General features: G+C 29.3%; 1 protein-coding gene across 1 annotated transcript in view; it reads right to left on the bottom strand.

Moving 5' to 3' along the window:
• Positions 1-757: 757 nt before the first annotated feature.
• The window catches only part of LOC129981238 (dehydrogenase/reductase SDR family member 7-like), a 34,971-nt gene continuing 20,110 nt past the window's right edge, over positions 758-15,618 (bottom strand). The window contains exons 5-8 of the mRNA XM_056091997.1: positions 14,316-14,362; positions 12,468-12,587; positions 10,284-10,450; positions 758-1,011 (exon numbers count right to left, since the gene is read on the bottom strand). Coding sequence (XP_055947972.1) covers positions 951-1,011; positions 10,284-10,450; positions 12,468-12,587; positions 14,316-14,362 — 395 coding nt within the window. The 3' untranslated portion in view covers positions 758-950. The remainder of the gene's footprint in view (positions 1,012-10,283; positions 10,451-12,467; positions 12,588-14,315; positions 14,363-15,618) is intronic.

Here is a 15,618-nt window from a genome sequence, read left to right as displayed (position 1 = left end):
GAAAAATATTTTATTAAATTTCGTATAAGTGTACTGATTTTGCGTAGAAGAGTATTGTTTAAAATGAACATTAATAAATGCAATTTTCTCAGTAACAGTACGAAAATTCTATTAACCTTTACATTAAAATAAATAAAATTCCACAGTTCTTAAAAAGTAATTTATTGAGCATATATCCGTACAAAAATAGCATTTAAAATAGAATGACAGATAAGCCAGGAATTCATAAAAAAAATCAGGATTAGCAACATAATAATTCCATTATATTAATATATTATTATAAATTTTAAAAATCATATAGAGCTGTTTAAGATGTTATACAACAATAATTTTATGCACAAATAAGTCATGTTAATGTTATTCAATAAAATGTTACATAGGAATATTAACTTGAATGAATAAATTAAATTCGATTAACAATTAATTATTTAATATTTTTAGGATTATAAAAAAGAACTAATTCTTAGATTTTTTAAATCATTAGATTGCTCATTCAGAAATTCAAAATTTATTCATTGTTTTATAAAAATGTATATCGATTAAATATTTGAAATAGTTGCAAAATAAGCAAATAACTACTATTTGATCATATTTCATATAATCAATTTTTAATACTTAATTATAAAAAAAAATGGAAAAATTTATGCTACATTTGAAGTAAGAATTTGCTTTAAACAGTACCTAGTTTACACAGACCTGTATTGAAAATTTCTTTAAATCGATAAATTCATTAACAATGCAAGAACAAAAACACTGGTTGTTTTTTTTTTGTATGCATCATAAAATTGTATTGACCTTTGATAAACAAAAAGTATAAAAGCAAATCAATAGGCAAAAAATTTTCAGCATAAATAATCCAACATGTGTAAAAATATTGTGTAAATATGAAAATAATGACGAAAAAAAGTTGAATAACATGAAAGGAAACATTAATTGAGCATAATTGAGCATTAACGGCCTTGTCTCATCTTCATAACTCTCTGTCTGTTAAATATAAACTTCACAATGAACCTGAAAGTAAATAAATGCAGAAATATAACATTAATCAAATTTAATTTTTGGATTCATCACAAAAATTTTTCCAAAATAAATATTCCAAAAAATAAATATTTCCGAAAGAAAAAGTCAGTGGAAATCAGGAATTGTCTGGACTTTCTCATATATTTAAACAATACAGCACCACCTTTTCGATTCTTTTTGTAAGAATCTTCATGCTAAGTAGAGGTGCCTCGCAATTGAGGGATAATCTTTATTGATATAAGAGTTTGCTAGCACCAAATGGACTAGTTGATAAATATGATAATGGTCCGTTTAGTTATATTAACGGCCTGTTTTAAAGCAACATTAGGGATTTTAGGGACGGACCTCGTACTTTTGAGCCACGATCAGATGACGAGGACGATACTTGAATTGGCATCCCACCCTCTCCAGAATTCCGCATAATATTGTTACGAAATTTCAGGATTCGTTTGGATAGTGGAAGTTATATGGTGTGGCGAACGCTCAATCAGAAGGCGGCAGTAGAAAATAAAACAACGACGTTTATTTACACGAAGACACACAGGACAGCACAAAGACGACAACTATATACAGCATAGAAGACGATTATCTTCAGCCGAGACGTACAGCATGCAACAAGACTCTACTGTAGACAGTAGCGCACAGCTTTGTTCAGCACTAGCTTGACTCCGTCGCTGCTCTGCTAATCTCTGGAAGACATGTTCTTCACCGTCGATTCCGACTACTACCGACTACTCCGGCAGCTACAGACAGCCTCCTTTTATAGGTATCAGGAGGGGGGCTAGAACCAATCAGGAACTTTCGAGGCATATCTCGGTTTCCAATAGACGGATCGGGAAAATTCTCGATGTTTCGCGTATAATCTATTTTGGCGCCAAAGTCGCCAAATTCGTCGCCAAGGTCTGGGACCTCCGACGCGACACCCGGACTCCGTCCAATACAGATGACTGTAAAACGGTCTTTCTGATGATGGAACCATCTATGCTGGGAAGCAGCATTACAGATTCGTAACAATATCAACAGAAGGACAGTAATAATTCGTAACAATATCAACAGTTTGGCCTACGACGTCAGATTTAACGTTCACTAGACCCACAAACACGACGGACCTTTAATGGAATTGGGTCTCGAATTTGAAACCTTGCAACCCCGAAGTTGAGATGTTACCAATAAACCCCCGTGCTCCAGGGTTAGGCCGAATTAAGGCTTTTGGGAGCTCCTAGCCAGTGCAAATTCCACCTCCTCTGCTTTCACAATGTTTTTTTTTTTTTTTTTTAAATTTTTAGACCCTATATAAACAATTTTAAATAACAGATTCTTGCAAATTAAAATAAAAATTCTTTAATTTTATGTCATTTTCAAGAAAATTGGTTTCAGTATCTCGTCAATACCGAAACTCAAAATTTGAATTTAAAAATAATTTTGAACAAAATAGAAAAAAAAAGGACAAATTTTTAACACAATGAAAATACTATTTAATTATGTGATTTAACAGTTTTTAAATTATGGCAGTTTGAAATTATGACCTACCTTGTGACAGTTATTTAAAAAAAATCGTGATATAAAACTTATAAATGGTAATTAATTTGGAAGGCCATTAGAATGTTTTCAAAATCGAACAATACTCGAATTTATTTGAAAGCATGTACGACTCTTGCAGATTAAATTTTTCTGAAAATACAGTAAAAAATGTCTGGAGAATTCGAGATTTCCTAGAACCGTAAGACCCCGCCCTACATAGTTGTCTGATTTGCTTACTTATTAATCTGGGCCTTGCAAAAGGTATGAAAGTAGGCGACTAGACTTTGCGGATTGTAGAAAAATACATCCGGCAGTGTCCATACACCCTGTCCCTCGAATTTAGGCTATACTGACGTAATCAGGCGAGTTTTGTACTTCGCAATGCAATGAGGATGATGAGTCTGCATATTAATTGTGGCGTTGTTGTAAGCTTATTTTTAATATAATTATTGGATAAAAGACAATAAAATATAGTAAGTTAATTTAAAATGTTTTTACTAAGTTAATTTAAAATGTTGAAAAGTGAATTTGAGTTATAACATCTATAAATGTGATAAAAAAATTTAAAAATACTTTTTTATTAGTGCAAAATGTAAAAAATAATTTCGCTTATGAATAAAATATGAATGTCAAGCAATACCATAAAAATATGAGAAATTAACAGAAACATTTTATGCTAACTTTTATTTAATCGCACTCATAATATATTCTAATTTTAAATTAATATACTGGATTTTCTTTTCTTAATATATTTGTCGTGGTTGATTTTTTTATATAATAAATTAAAAACTCACAAATTTTTAAGGCCTAAATTTTTAATGAGTAATTATTTTCTGTTTTAGCGTGGTAATAACAAAAGGCTTTCAACTTTTTAAAAAAAAATGTTTTTGTTCTTTTGCACATAATATACTTAATCATCTCATGCGAATGTTATGGAATATTAAGTTGATTCTTTTGCAATTAATGACCAGATAGCAGAGGCGGCGGCAAATATTCGCTGACGGGGGGGGGGACAAAACAAATCCGACAGGGGATCAACCACAATAGCTCTATTTTGTCTTCAAAAAAACTCATAGTAATTAATTTTACATTTAATTACAGAAAATCAAGTATTACTTAGGGTCTTTTTTATTCAAATTCTAATTCTTTCTTTTATTGTTAAAAACTTACAAAGGTATTTGCAAAAAAAAAAAAATTTACTCAGTTTCTTTTACTATAAAAAAAACTGTCAATAATTGAGTATTTTTTAATGCGAATCATGAGATTTCATTTCTCTCAGATTTAATTTTAGAAAAAATATGGTTATATCCCATTCTATATTGTGGTATATTAGATTGAAATAAATTGCGTCAGAATGATGTGTCATGCTAAATGAACAAATGCATGCTCTTGCTATTTTATATCAGAAGCTATATAAAATGAATGTCGAAACAAAAAGTTTTATAAAAGAAACTTTTTAGAAATTCAGAATAATAAATAAAAAATATTTGATGTTTTCGCGAAAAATAGATTTTCTGCGTAGCACTTTAACCGTTACTTGGATATTTCAACTGTATACAATATATTAACTTTAAGGTTTTTTTTTAAATAATCATATTCCATAAAGCGCAATTCTCTACAATCATTTTGAAATAGTGAACACTTCTGTAGACGAAACTCTCCCTTGCCCCCCTGCTACCGCCGCCTCTGCCAGATAGTGTCACTCATATTCAATCAAAATGAAATTAAAGAATGAAACAATAATTAATTACTGCAATTATTAAAATATTATATTGTTTCCGGGTACACATAATTGAAAAGAACTTCAGAACTCTAGTGTATTAAGATGAAAATGAAAAATCGATTATAAAATTCAAAATATGAAACAAATCAAGTTAAATAAAAGCATGCAAAACTAAATAAGACATTAGAAACCCATTTCCATAAATTGCTTCATCATCATAAATCTGTATAAAATCCCAAATTAAATTTTTGAAACAAATTTTTAATGCTCTCTTTTTCATCTAACATTACATAGATGCAAAAAAAAAAAAAAAAAAAAAAAAAAAATCCATAAAATTCAAATTCTAAACTATGATTTAATAGAATGTAATATTTTAAAAAATACGATTAAAAATCAGAAAATATACCTATCATAACTAACTGAGAAGCAAAATGTTTCAAAATTGAATTTTAAATAAAAACCAAGGGGAATGGTTTCCTTAAAACTTTCTTGCGTATTATCTAATAATTATGATGTAATCCTTCATAATCTGCTTAAAAATATGGAACTTTTGCAAGACCGTGAAAATTAGTAATGTTCACGTTTTTATTTTCACACGATAGATATGTGCTTCGTAGTATAGTAAATAAAATGGCATTTGAATATTAATTTCATGAGAAACAACAATTACTGAAGATCGATCTTTTTGGCTTGGATCTAGCGTTGTTACTACAGCTTGTGATCTTTGACGATTGGAAGGGGTGGGATTAATCTGTAAAATATGGTCAATACACAAATATCAGGAAACTGAATATGTGTTTTGGTCGATCGATTGAAACGAAAACCTGACATAAAAACTGCAGTTGTAGTCACACGATCACATACCAAATTTCGTTTAATTCATTGTATTTTTATGTTATAGCGCCAACATACATGAGAAAGTGTAGATCGAAAAACAGCAAAAAAGTGGACGTATTTGGTTTCAAATTTAGTATGTATCTACATTATACATGCTAAACCTGCATCCAATTTATCTATATAGCTATACTCGGCCTATCGGTAGATATACTCCCTGTGAGTGGATTTCATTCAAAATTTGAAAGAAATCAGCAACTTTTGTTTAAAGATCATGTACCAAATTTCATCCGTGTAGCTGAAAGCGTTTTCGGGTTATCGTACTCACAGACAGAATGACAGACATATAATTCCGAAAATGAGCCTTTCGAACTCAGAATTCTGCAAATCGGTGAGTTTTCAAAATCTCGAGTATGAGTTTTTTGACTATTGCAATTCTTTCTCTTAGTATACTTTTCAATACAAGAAAGTAAAAGTTGCTGATTGCAGATTTTGCTTAGAGAATTTCCACAGAACATATGAGGTAGAAAAACTAGTGCGTCAATCTTAGAAGAAAACAATAACTAGGAAAGAAAAAAAATTGGAAAAAAGAGAATATTCTTGTTGATATTTCGAAAATATATTTGTTAAATTATTTGTAAATAGGTGTGCAGTCTATGTAGGTATTTGCATTGTAAAAGAGAGAAGAAAAAAAAACTACAGAAGTTTTGAAATGCATAGTATAATAATTCAATCATAGCTCCAAAATTTAGCTTACTTGAAACTTGACATTTAAACAATATTGCTTTTCACTTAGAATTAGGTTTGTTGCCATAAACAATTCCTCCAATGGTTTTAAAAATAGTAAAAAGAAAATTAGGAGCTCTGAATTGTGTTTTGATTATAGTTATAAATATGATAATGTGTTTCAACGCAACATATGTGTCCAAAATTTCAGATCACATTTTTACTGAAACCTCCATTGCACAAAGCACAATTAACTCCACTTAAAATGTACTGAAGTGTTATTACTGAAAGCACCTCTGTATTGGTACAGAGGAGAATGTTTAGCACAAACTTTATAAATTCTTTGTAAGTTTATAAATTCTAACTTTATAAATTCTAAGTCTACAGTTATGCATTGAAGAATAATAGTTGCAGTATTTCTTTATGTAACAAATATTCTCCCTGATGCATAACCCTAAGTAAGTAGAGGTTGGGGCTGGGCGATGGGCGAACTTCATCATCGCGATATATTGTCCAACACATGCCGATATTTTTCGATATATCGTGCTATCATTATTTATTTATAGTTATTATAAGTTATAAATAGCATCTCTTAACATATTGACTGATCAAAAGATTCCAAATAAAACGAAGCTTAAATTTATATAATAAAATGATTTGTTTTCTGTTGAATATAAATAGTTAGAAAATGATTGCGTTAAAACCCTTTTAATAAAGTGTGTCAATACCTGCATTTTATAATTTATAATATTGCATTTCAATACAGAATTTTTCTTTTTAATTTCACTCTTTTTACTGCTGACTTTAAAAAACTTCAGTTTTTTTTTTTTTTTTTTTTTTTTTCCATTTTTCATTAAAAAAAACGACAAACGACATAAAAAAAATACCTTTAACAAGTAAAATTAAGTAGTTTTACTAAATAATGAATTCAAAATCTGTTGTCTTGAAAAATTAATTAGAGCTTCTTTTTTTCTATGCGAGTACGTTTGAGTGTGAAAATGCGAGCTGTGAATAAAATTGTGAATTTAATCTGAATTAATTCTTTTTGCTTGCATTTCTGAAGATAAATAGCTAGCGATTATACAAAGGACAGTCAACAGCCTTCTGATAACCGCAATTAACTTTCCATAATGATGTCATTCAGTTAGAGAACAGAAAACAATTTATTCAGCATGCTTAAAATAAGTATTTTTATATGTGAGAACATGACAGTATTTATATTTTTACTTTTTATATATTTTTTTATTTTATTTATTAATATTTATTTAATTCAATAATATTAACATTATATTTATAATATTACAGAAATATTAACAAAAATTATGTATGAAGATCAATAAGAATGAAAAGCAACAAAAAATAAACACTAACCAGTAACCGAAACGAAATCGAAAACACAAATTAATTGTGAAAAACGATTTATTGTATCGGTACACATTTATTATTATCGTGAACTATTATTTATGATCATGATTTCAATAAATCGGTATTTATCGAAAGCTGGCATCGAAAAATCGATTTTTCAAAAATATCGATTTTTTTTTTCTCGATAAAATGAAAATCGGCACAGCCTTAGTAGAAGTAGCATTTTTTGTCAGTCTTTATCTCTGGCACACAAATTTAAATAATGCGAAAATTTCAGACATCTTCTAATTAAGTAAATCTATGAGGAATATTTTTTTTTCCACAAGGACCTAAAAGATGTATTTCCTTTCATTTACAATCGATTTTATAAAATGATGCATGTTTCTTATGGAATTTCATTATTTTATTGATCTATGATCACAAGTGAAACAATTAAAGGCAATGTTCTGCAACCACCCTGTATAGCATATATGGTGTATAGTTTCGGATGCATCGCATACTTCATAGCAGTGATTCCATGGAAATGAAAGAGCTCTAATCTATGCTTGAAATGTGCACAAATAGTTTTAATCCATCATTAACTGAAATTCCGAAATAAAAAAAAATAATATTAACTAACTTCTCTATAACTTACAATCGAAAAACAAATGTGTATACTAGACAATGAAAGATAATAGTTGCGGATATAGCAAATGTCACTTAATGTGATAGTGAACCGACGTGTTCAAATGCACACAACAATATGAACTGTTGTGTGTATTTGAAATTAGTGTGAACACTACATCGTTCAATGTTATCAGTTTTGAAGCAGAAAATTGATAAATTCTTCATTTTCAGTCAAAGCTAACAATTAACTTTCATGGAATTTCTTGCTCCACTAGTAAGGAAATATATCTAGATGTCTTTTTTCACTTTATCACCACACAGTATGCCAAGAATTTGGCGTATTCTCGGGATTCGAGTAGTCTGGATTTGTTTTTCATTAAACCTCCTGAAAGTATGCTAAAGGAAGCGTATGACAAATGGAGAACGTGGCTCAACGGAGACATACAGTAACTGCAACACTAAAGCAACTCTCACATGAAGTCAACTATTAAGCAGCGTCCACACATGAGCCAATTATAGCGGCGCAATCGAAGCCCCTGTGCCACTCGGAAAAATCACGTGACCTCAATAGGATTACGCTATCTAAACTATTTACATTAGGACAACATTACAAAAGCAGAAAGACAAATATTGCGAGCAATATTTGGCACCGTGTGAATGCACCTTTGTAGCGCAATGAAAAGTTGCGCCTCCTTCAGAAAACTCACTGGCCTCGATGGGATAATGTTGTCTCACCTATTTGTGTTAGGACAATAGCGGGACCACAGCAGAAAGATAACTATTACGCGCAATAGTTGGCCTTATGTGAAAATATTCTGACAGATTAAGAAATTTGCCAAGCTGTTAGTAAGACGACCAAACGATAAACATTGATATTTCTGACGGCAACGAATATGCTGAAAAATCCCTCCAATCGAACGCCGAAATGAGACGAATACTTGATATTTTGAGACGCGGCGTGCAAAATTCAACTAATTTTATTCTTTCCAAAGCTTTCTCTTATACTCTCTAATAAAGGTGTTATTTCAGAAAACGCCTTGTATGGCATTAGCGTTCAATAGTTATAAAATAACTAACATTGGCGTAAATTTAGCCAGCATTTTTATTGAATCTATTGTGGATTCCTTGGCTAATTTTTTAGCGGGTGATCTCTGGCATGTGGTAAATATTATTCAGAAATCGAATTTGTGTTTTAAACGCGTTTTTCCCAAACCGATTGGAAGAAAAATTTGTCACAAAATTACACTTGTAGTCCCGAAAATCCCATACCAAATTTGATATATCTAAGTCATTAAGTTTTTCATTTATCAAGTTTACATTTTTCGGAAAGAACAGACCTACAGACAGTCAACTCTTGCTTGAGTTTGGCTCGAACTTTGATATGAACTGTGCTATAAACTTTGATATAACATAAATGTTAAATCTCTGTACCGAATTTTATCTATCTAGTTCTTTTCAATATATTGTTACGAAATTTCCCGGGGTTCGTTTGGATAGTGGGAGTTATATGGTGTGGAGAACGCTCAATCAGCAGGCGGCAGTAGAGAATAAAACGACATTTATTTACACGAAGACACACAGGACAGCACAAAGACGACAACTATATACAGCACGGAAGACTATTATCTTCAGCCGAGACGTGTAGCATACAACAGCATACACAGCAGCATACAACAATATACACAGCAGCATACAACAGTATACACAGCAGCTCTACTCCGTCGCTGCTCCGCTAGTCCCTGGAAGACGAGTTCTTCACCTTCGCTACCGACTACTCTTCGACTCCACTGATCCACGACCCAATTCACCATCTGTTCACAACTCGATTCACAACTACGACTCCTATCTGGTTCACCACGGCGACTACTCTTTCGCTTCCGACTACTCGTCGACTCCACTGGTACGCAACTCAATTCAGCACTGCCCGGCAGCTGCAGGTGCTTCCTTTTATAGGTCTCATGAGGCGGGGCTAGAAGCCTTTCAACCAATCAGGAACGTTCGAGGCGTAACTCCATTCGTACTGGACGGATCGGGAAAATTCTCGATGTTTCGGGTATAATCTATTTTGGCGCCAAAGTCGCCAAATTCTTCGCCAAGTCGTCAAGTTTGTCGCTAAGCTCAGGGATCTCCTATGGAACTGACTATGCTGGGAAGCCGCCTCACATATTCGTAACATAATTATGGATTAACCTTGCACTCAGTATTTTTCCCGTTATCTTAATGTGATAAAAATATCGATTTTTATCTTATCCGGTTATTATTATCAATTTGTAAACGTTATCAAAATTGTTAAGTCTAGAAGTAATAACATTAAGTAGCAGAAACAATAAATTATTAATTCTCATTACATACAATACATTTTATTCAATATTAATTAATTCAACTCAATACATTTTATCAATATTATTAATTTATAAGATGAACTTTATAAATTAAAATTCATCTTAAATTCATCACTAAAAGAAATGAAACAGTATATTATACTTACGTTCGAAATACACTCGGAAGATATTGTGCCATATAATACATAAAAAGGATTGGCTGAAAGCATATCCAGCATTCATCTAATTTATAAGCGATGGCTGTAACCATCAAATCAGAGCAGCGCTCAGTTTTCATTTTCTTATCTGTAGGTTGTTGCTTGTGGTCATATTTCTAACAGGGAAAAAAATGCTCCGTTATTAAATCTATGAAAATTAGATAGCCAAGATTTTAATATTTGAAGATATTAAAATCTCATTCATTTTATCAAAATATCAAAACATTTCATTTTAAATTAAAATTTGAATACAGAGAAACCGAAAGTAATTGGAGGACATTATTTATTTCAGATATTCAGCAAGGACAAATGTTTAAAATTTAAAACCATTCAACTGTTTTTCACATGTTTATTAAGTCTTTTAAGAGTAATGTGATTTATTTCCTATACGAAAACAAAGCTAATACATGTAAAAATCCATGAAAAACCAACGGAGTGATCTCTGAATGTGCGGAACAACAGACAGTCAATAGGCATTTCGATTTGATTCGCAATTTGACAAGTGTCTACTCTATAGAAGTTATTCGAACTACTCTACTCTATAGAACAGATGGACAGACAGACTCCTTCTCAGCGGATGTTGCTCAACATTTTATAGAAACCTGAAAATTTGGTGCAAAGGCCGTATACAAAAATTCATCCATCTATCTGAAAGCGTATTTGAGTTACTTTTGTCACAGACAGACATTTTACAAAAATGTGCTTTTCAAACTCAGGAATGTATAAAACGTCGAGATTCGTCAAAATCTCAAGTTCGAATTTTTTGACAATTACTTTACTTTCTCTAAATTACATATACGAGAAAGTAAAAAAAAAAAAAAAAAAAAAAAAAAAACAGAATCGAACGCGCGGTGATATTTGTTGTTTTTATCAGATACCAGAAAAGCATTTTTTACTTAGAGGTTACTATAAAAACTACCGTCCATTTAAAAGATATTCTGTATAGAAATTGAACATCTGCTCAAAAAGAGTTACATATGCATTTTTTGTTTCATCATTTAAAAAACATTTCAGAAAATAGAATTCAATAATAATAAAACGAAGCAACCAATTAATATAATATCCGCAAACAAATATACTATGCGATCAAAATTTCCAGAAACTTTCGAATTTAAACTTTGTTCCAAATTTTTCCAAAAAAAAAAAAAAAAAAAAAAAAAAGGAGGACGAATTATTCTTGAGCTTTGCCCATCTAAAGAATACATTTCAATTCACATTTTTCAACAAAGATTCGATCACGATGGCATTTAAGGGATCATATAAAAATGTATGAAGAAAATAATTTGAGTTCACTACGAATTGCAAAAAGTTGATATCTACTTGCAACTTTATCAGCTATACATAGCACTTGCATGCATTTTTGTAAATATATAAAAAAAATTTTTAATCCCATATTTTCTACGTTATAATTATTATTATTACATACAGAGTTTTAAATCAAATTATGAAAAATATACAGAATATTTCACAATATAGCAGTATCTTCTTACATTAAAATTTGAAGTAAACGCTAAACTTTCGGTGAATGAATATGAAATGAAATGGTGAATGAATATGAAAATTTGATGTAAATAATTTTTTAACTTCGCATGTAAATTACAGCACCTTTTTCTTTCTTTTTTTTCTCTTCATAATTTTAAATATGAATAATATAGGGCACCTCATATAAAAATTCCAGTCAATACCGTTAAAATTTATGAAGATACTGGTATTGCAGCGAGTTAATTTTTCAATTGTTTTCTGAGAGATGTTATATTAAGGGAATTTTTCACCAACTGATATTTCTTAAGCCTGAACTTATGAATAGTTAAGTAGAATTGTATAAAAGTTTAAATAAACTAAATATTCCTACATTTATAATATGAATACATAGCATTAATTACAGTAAACTAGGCTTCATAAATAACCAGAAACATTTTTTCAAGTTCAAACGCAATTCCTTCAATCTGTCTGGAAAAATTCAAAAAATGTGTAAATCCGTAATTATTATTAATTATCCGGATATATTTTATATCACGCAATGTATTACAAATATAATACTAAAACTTCATACAAATATAATTCTTGAATCAATTTTTATCTTAAAACACTTAAAAACTTCTTGAAAAGACATTTAAATAAATTTATACATACTTCTCCAATTTTTCCAGTAACACATCTGTCTGTTATATTAGAAAAAACTGGTCCAGGACAGACCAGAGTGACATGTATGTTTTCTTCTACCATTTCACTTCTTAAGCACTCAAAGTATCCCTAGAAAAATTTCCAAATATTAATATTTCAAACAGATGATAATAGTTATTGATCCAAGAAAAAAACTTTTACGGAAATTTGAGCCTTTAGTTCAAAGTATAATAGTGTGATAATGTTTTACACCTAATTCATTTATTTTATTTTTTAATGTACTATTAATTACATAGCAGCGATAATATGTAAGAAGAAAAATGTATTTAATGTAGTCGCAATGTGTGTATATAATAGCGGAAACAGAAACAATGAAAAATATTATTACAAAATACACTTAGAAATATTTTCCAAAAATTTATTAAAATTAGAGGAAAGATTGTACGAAAATCAAATTGGCTTTAATTAAAAGTAAATTTTTTAAAGAGAAGTATAAATGCTTTTTGTACAATAATATGCTCAAAGCTATTGAGCAAAATTTTTAAATTTTGAATAATTTTTAAATTAGCATTACTATTAAAATTCTGAAAAAACTATTCTTAGAAATCTCCTACTATTTTAGAAGTAACTACTTGCCAAATATGGTAGATCTAGGTCCAACAATCGGCCCTGCAGAGCGTTTTGAATTCTTTTTGTTGCACTTTAAAAATAGTATGCTAGCCTATATCATATTAAAATTAAACAAGTCACTTCACGAGAAACTGCAAATAAAAGATTTAATGTTACATTGAACTTTTTTTTTCTTTTTTGCATTGTGGGAGACAGAACTCTTTAGAATATAATACCGAAGACCGATTAAACAAAGCTAATGTTGGACAACTTGTTTTTTTTAAAAAATTAATAAAAAAATTATTACACTATTAAAATCACAATTCTAAAAATGTGACAGAAATAAATTAACGATGTCTTAAAATAATTTTGTCATCATGCAATTTCGAAGATGAGCGTTTTGGATTAAGACGAGCAGTATTGAATTATGTGCATTTTGAAAATTTCTCCATGTATAAAATGAGAAACTAAATTTAAAAAAAAGATTTCTATGATTATTTAATCATTTATTTTATTGAAAGAGCACTTTATCGTTATTTCGTAAATCTTCGACAAATTATCTAAGTTGATTTTTTTTTTCTTTTTTTTTCTTTTCAGCGCTTAGATATATATTTTTTTTTCTTTAAGATAGTGCAAAAAAACTATTTGTTATAGTTATTTTTGAAATTTTGGGAATATTTTTTATGCGATTTCTTTTATGTGGTCGCTATATATCGCACAAAAATAGGTTTGATTGCATTTGTTTTGATTTTTATCGTCTGCAGTTCAACAAGCAATAATATTGATACGAAAAAAAATAAACATGTAAAATCATAATTATTTTTTGATTTCGCTTTCACAGCTTTTTTTGTTGTTGCTGTTGTTGTTATTATTATTATATAGCACTTAAAATAAAAGAAACATAAAAATTATTTATAGTAACATAAAATGGCAAACACAAATAACTGAATTCTAATTTATATATCTAAACATATGCAAAATTATTAACTACCACTTTTAAAAAGAGACTTGCTTTTTTCCAATTTCATTGATTAATAAAAATTTAAAGAGTGCACTGGAACATAATTAAAGTTCTTTTATAACTTGTCTCATATATTGGATAATATAATTGAAAATCAATAAAAAATTTTTAAAAAATATACTAAATATTTTCTCGCATAAATTCCACCATAATAATTTTAAATGCATTTCATTTTTAACTATTAAAACTAATTAGCAAATAAATTAATTAAAAGAAATTAAACTCACATGTAATGCATGTTTTGATCCAGTATATGCAGAAGAATAAGGCGCTCCTAAAAAGAAGAAACTTTTATGCTTATCTTCAAAAACGTTTTGCTTTCAATGTTCATTGAAAAAAAAAATTCCATCTAGAAAGTTAATAGAAGCTTAAATCTATTTTTTAAAAGATTTCATTTACTTTTTTTAAAATCATATTTACATAGAATATAATTTTAAAAAATCGACCAAAAATTCGTGATATTTTTAGTGCAAACACAGAATTTCGATTAATTGGATTTGTATCAAATGAACTCCTTGTTAATTGAGCCGGTACCAGAAGATTTAAATGTTTATTTTTTAAAAAATCAATGAATTTTTTTTCAGAAAAAAATCTATCAAAATCGGCACTGAAGTCGATTTTGCCGATGTGACGTTTTGCAAAGGGCAAGGCTGACCAGAACAAAAGCGGGACGTACTGCAAAGTTGACTTGCAGGGCTTTGATACAAATTTCATAAAACATAATTGTAACCTTTTGATATTTATTAGATTACATATATTGTTCTAGTAAAAACATAATAATAATGATAAAAAAAATTAAAATATTTTTATAAAGTTAATTTTTAATCAAATAAATAATCTTCAATAACTCAGATAAAAAATTATTTCTAATAAACTTATTAAATACATTTAGGCATGGGGATTCCTGGAATAAGATCAAATATGTGAATTTTTTTGCTTCATTTTGCTTATTTTATAGCACATTCGTTGATAGCAATTTCATAATTCAGCTTTTTGGCTAATTCAGTTCTGACAGATAATATAAGTAAGGTACGAATAGTTCTTGATTAATGCTAAATATCAACAAAAAAAAAAAAATCAAGTTTTGAAAACGATTTTTACGCAGATGCGACGATAATTAACAAAAATAATATAATTTTCAGAAATGAAACGAAATTTATATATAATTTAAATAAACTATTTTAAATAAATATTACAACATTTGCATAATTTGAATTACTGAGATTCTGAAATACAAAGAATGACAATGAATTTTGGTTCTATTAAGTCCTGCAAAGTTGCATTTAAATCTTTACAACAATTGAAAAAATCGTCGTCCGTCTATTTGCGAAAATATGTAGAGATATATAAGACTTTACGCTTTAAAAAAAATTTCGAATTTTTACATAAATAAATAATGACATTTTCGATTAAAACGAGAACTAAGTAATCGTAGCTGGAACTATGATTAACTTAAAGTTCTCAAACTTGTCTTGGATTAGTAGAAAATAAGTTCGTTGGATAGTATTCAAATGTAGGAATATAAGGATT

Source organism: Argiope bruennichi, chromosome 8 (genome assembly GCF_947563725.1).
Source record: "Argiope bruennichi chromosome 8, qqArgBrue1.1, whole genome shotgun sequence".
Lineage (NCBI taxonomy): Eukaryota > Metazoa > Arthropoda > Arachnida > Araneae > Araneidae > Argiope > Argiope bruennichi.
The sequence above is the reverse complement of the archived record's forward strand: the minus strand, read 5'-3'. Positions and strand labels throughout refer to the sequence as shown.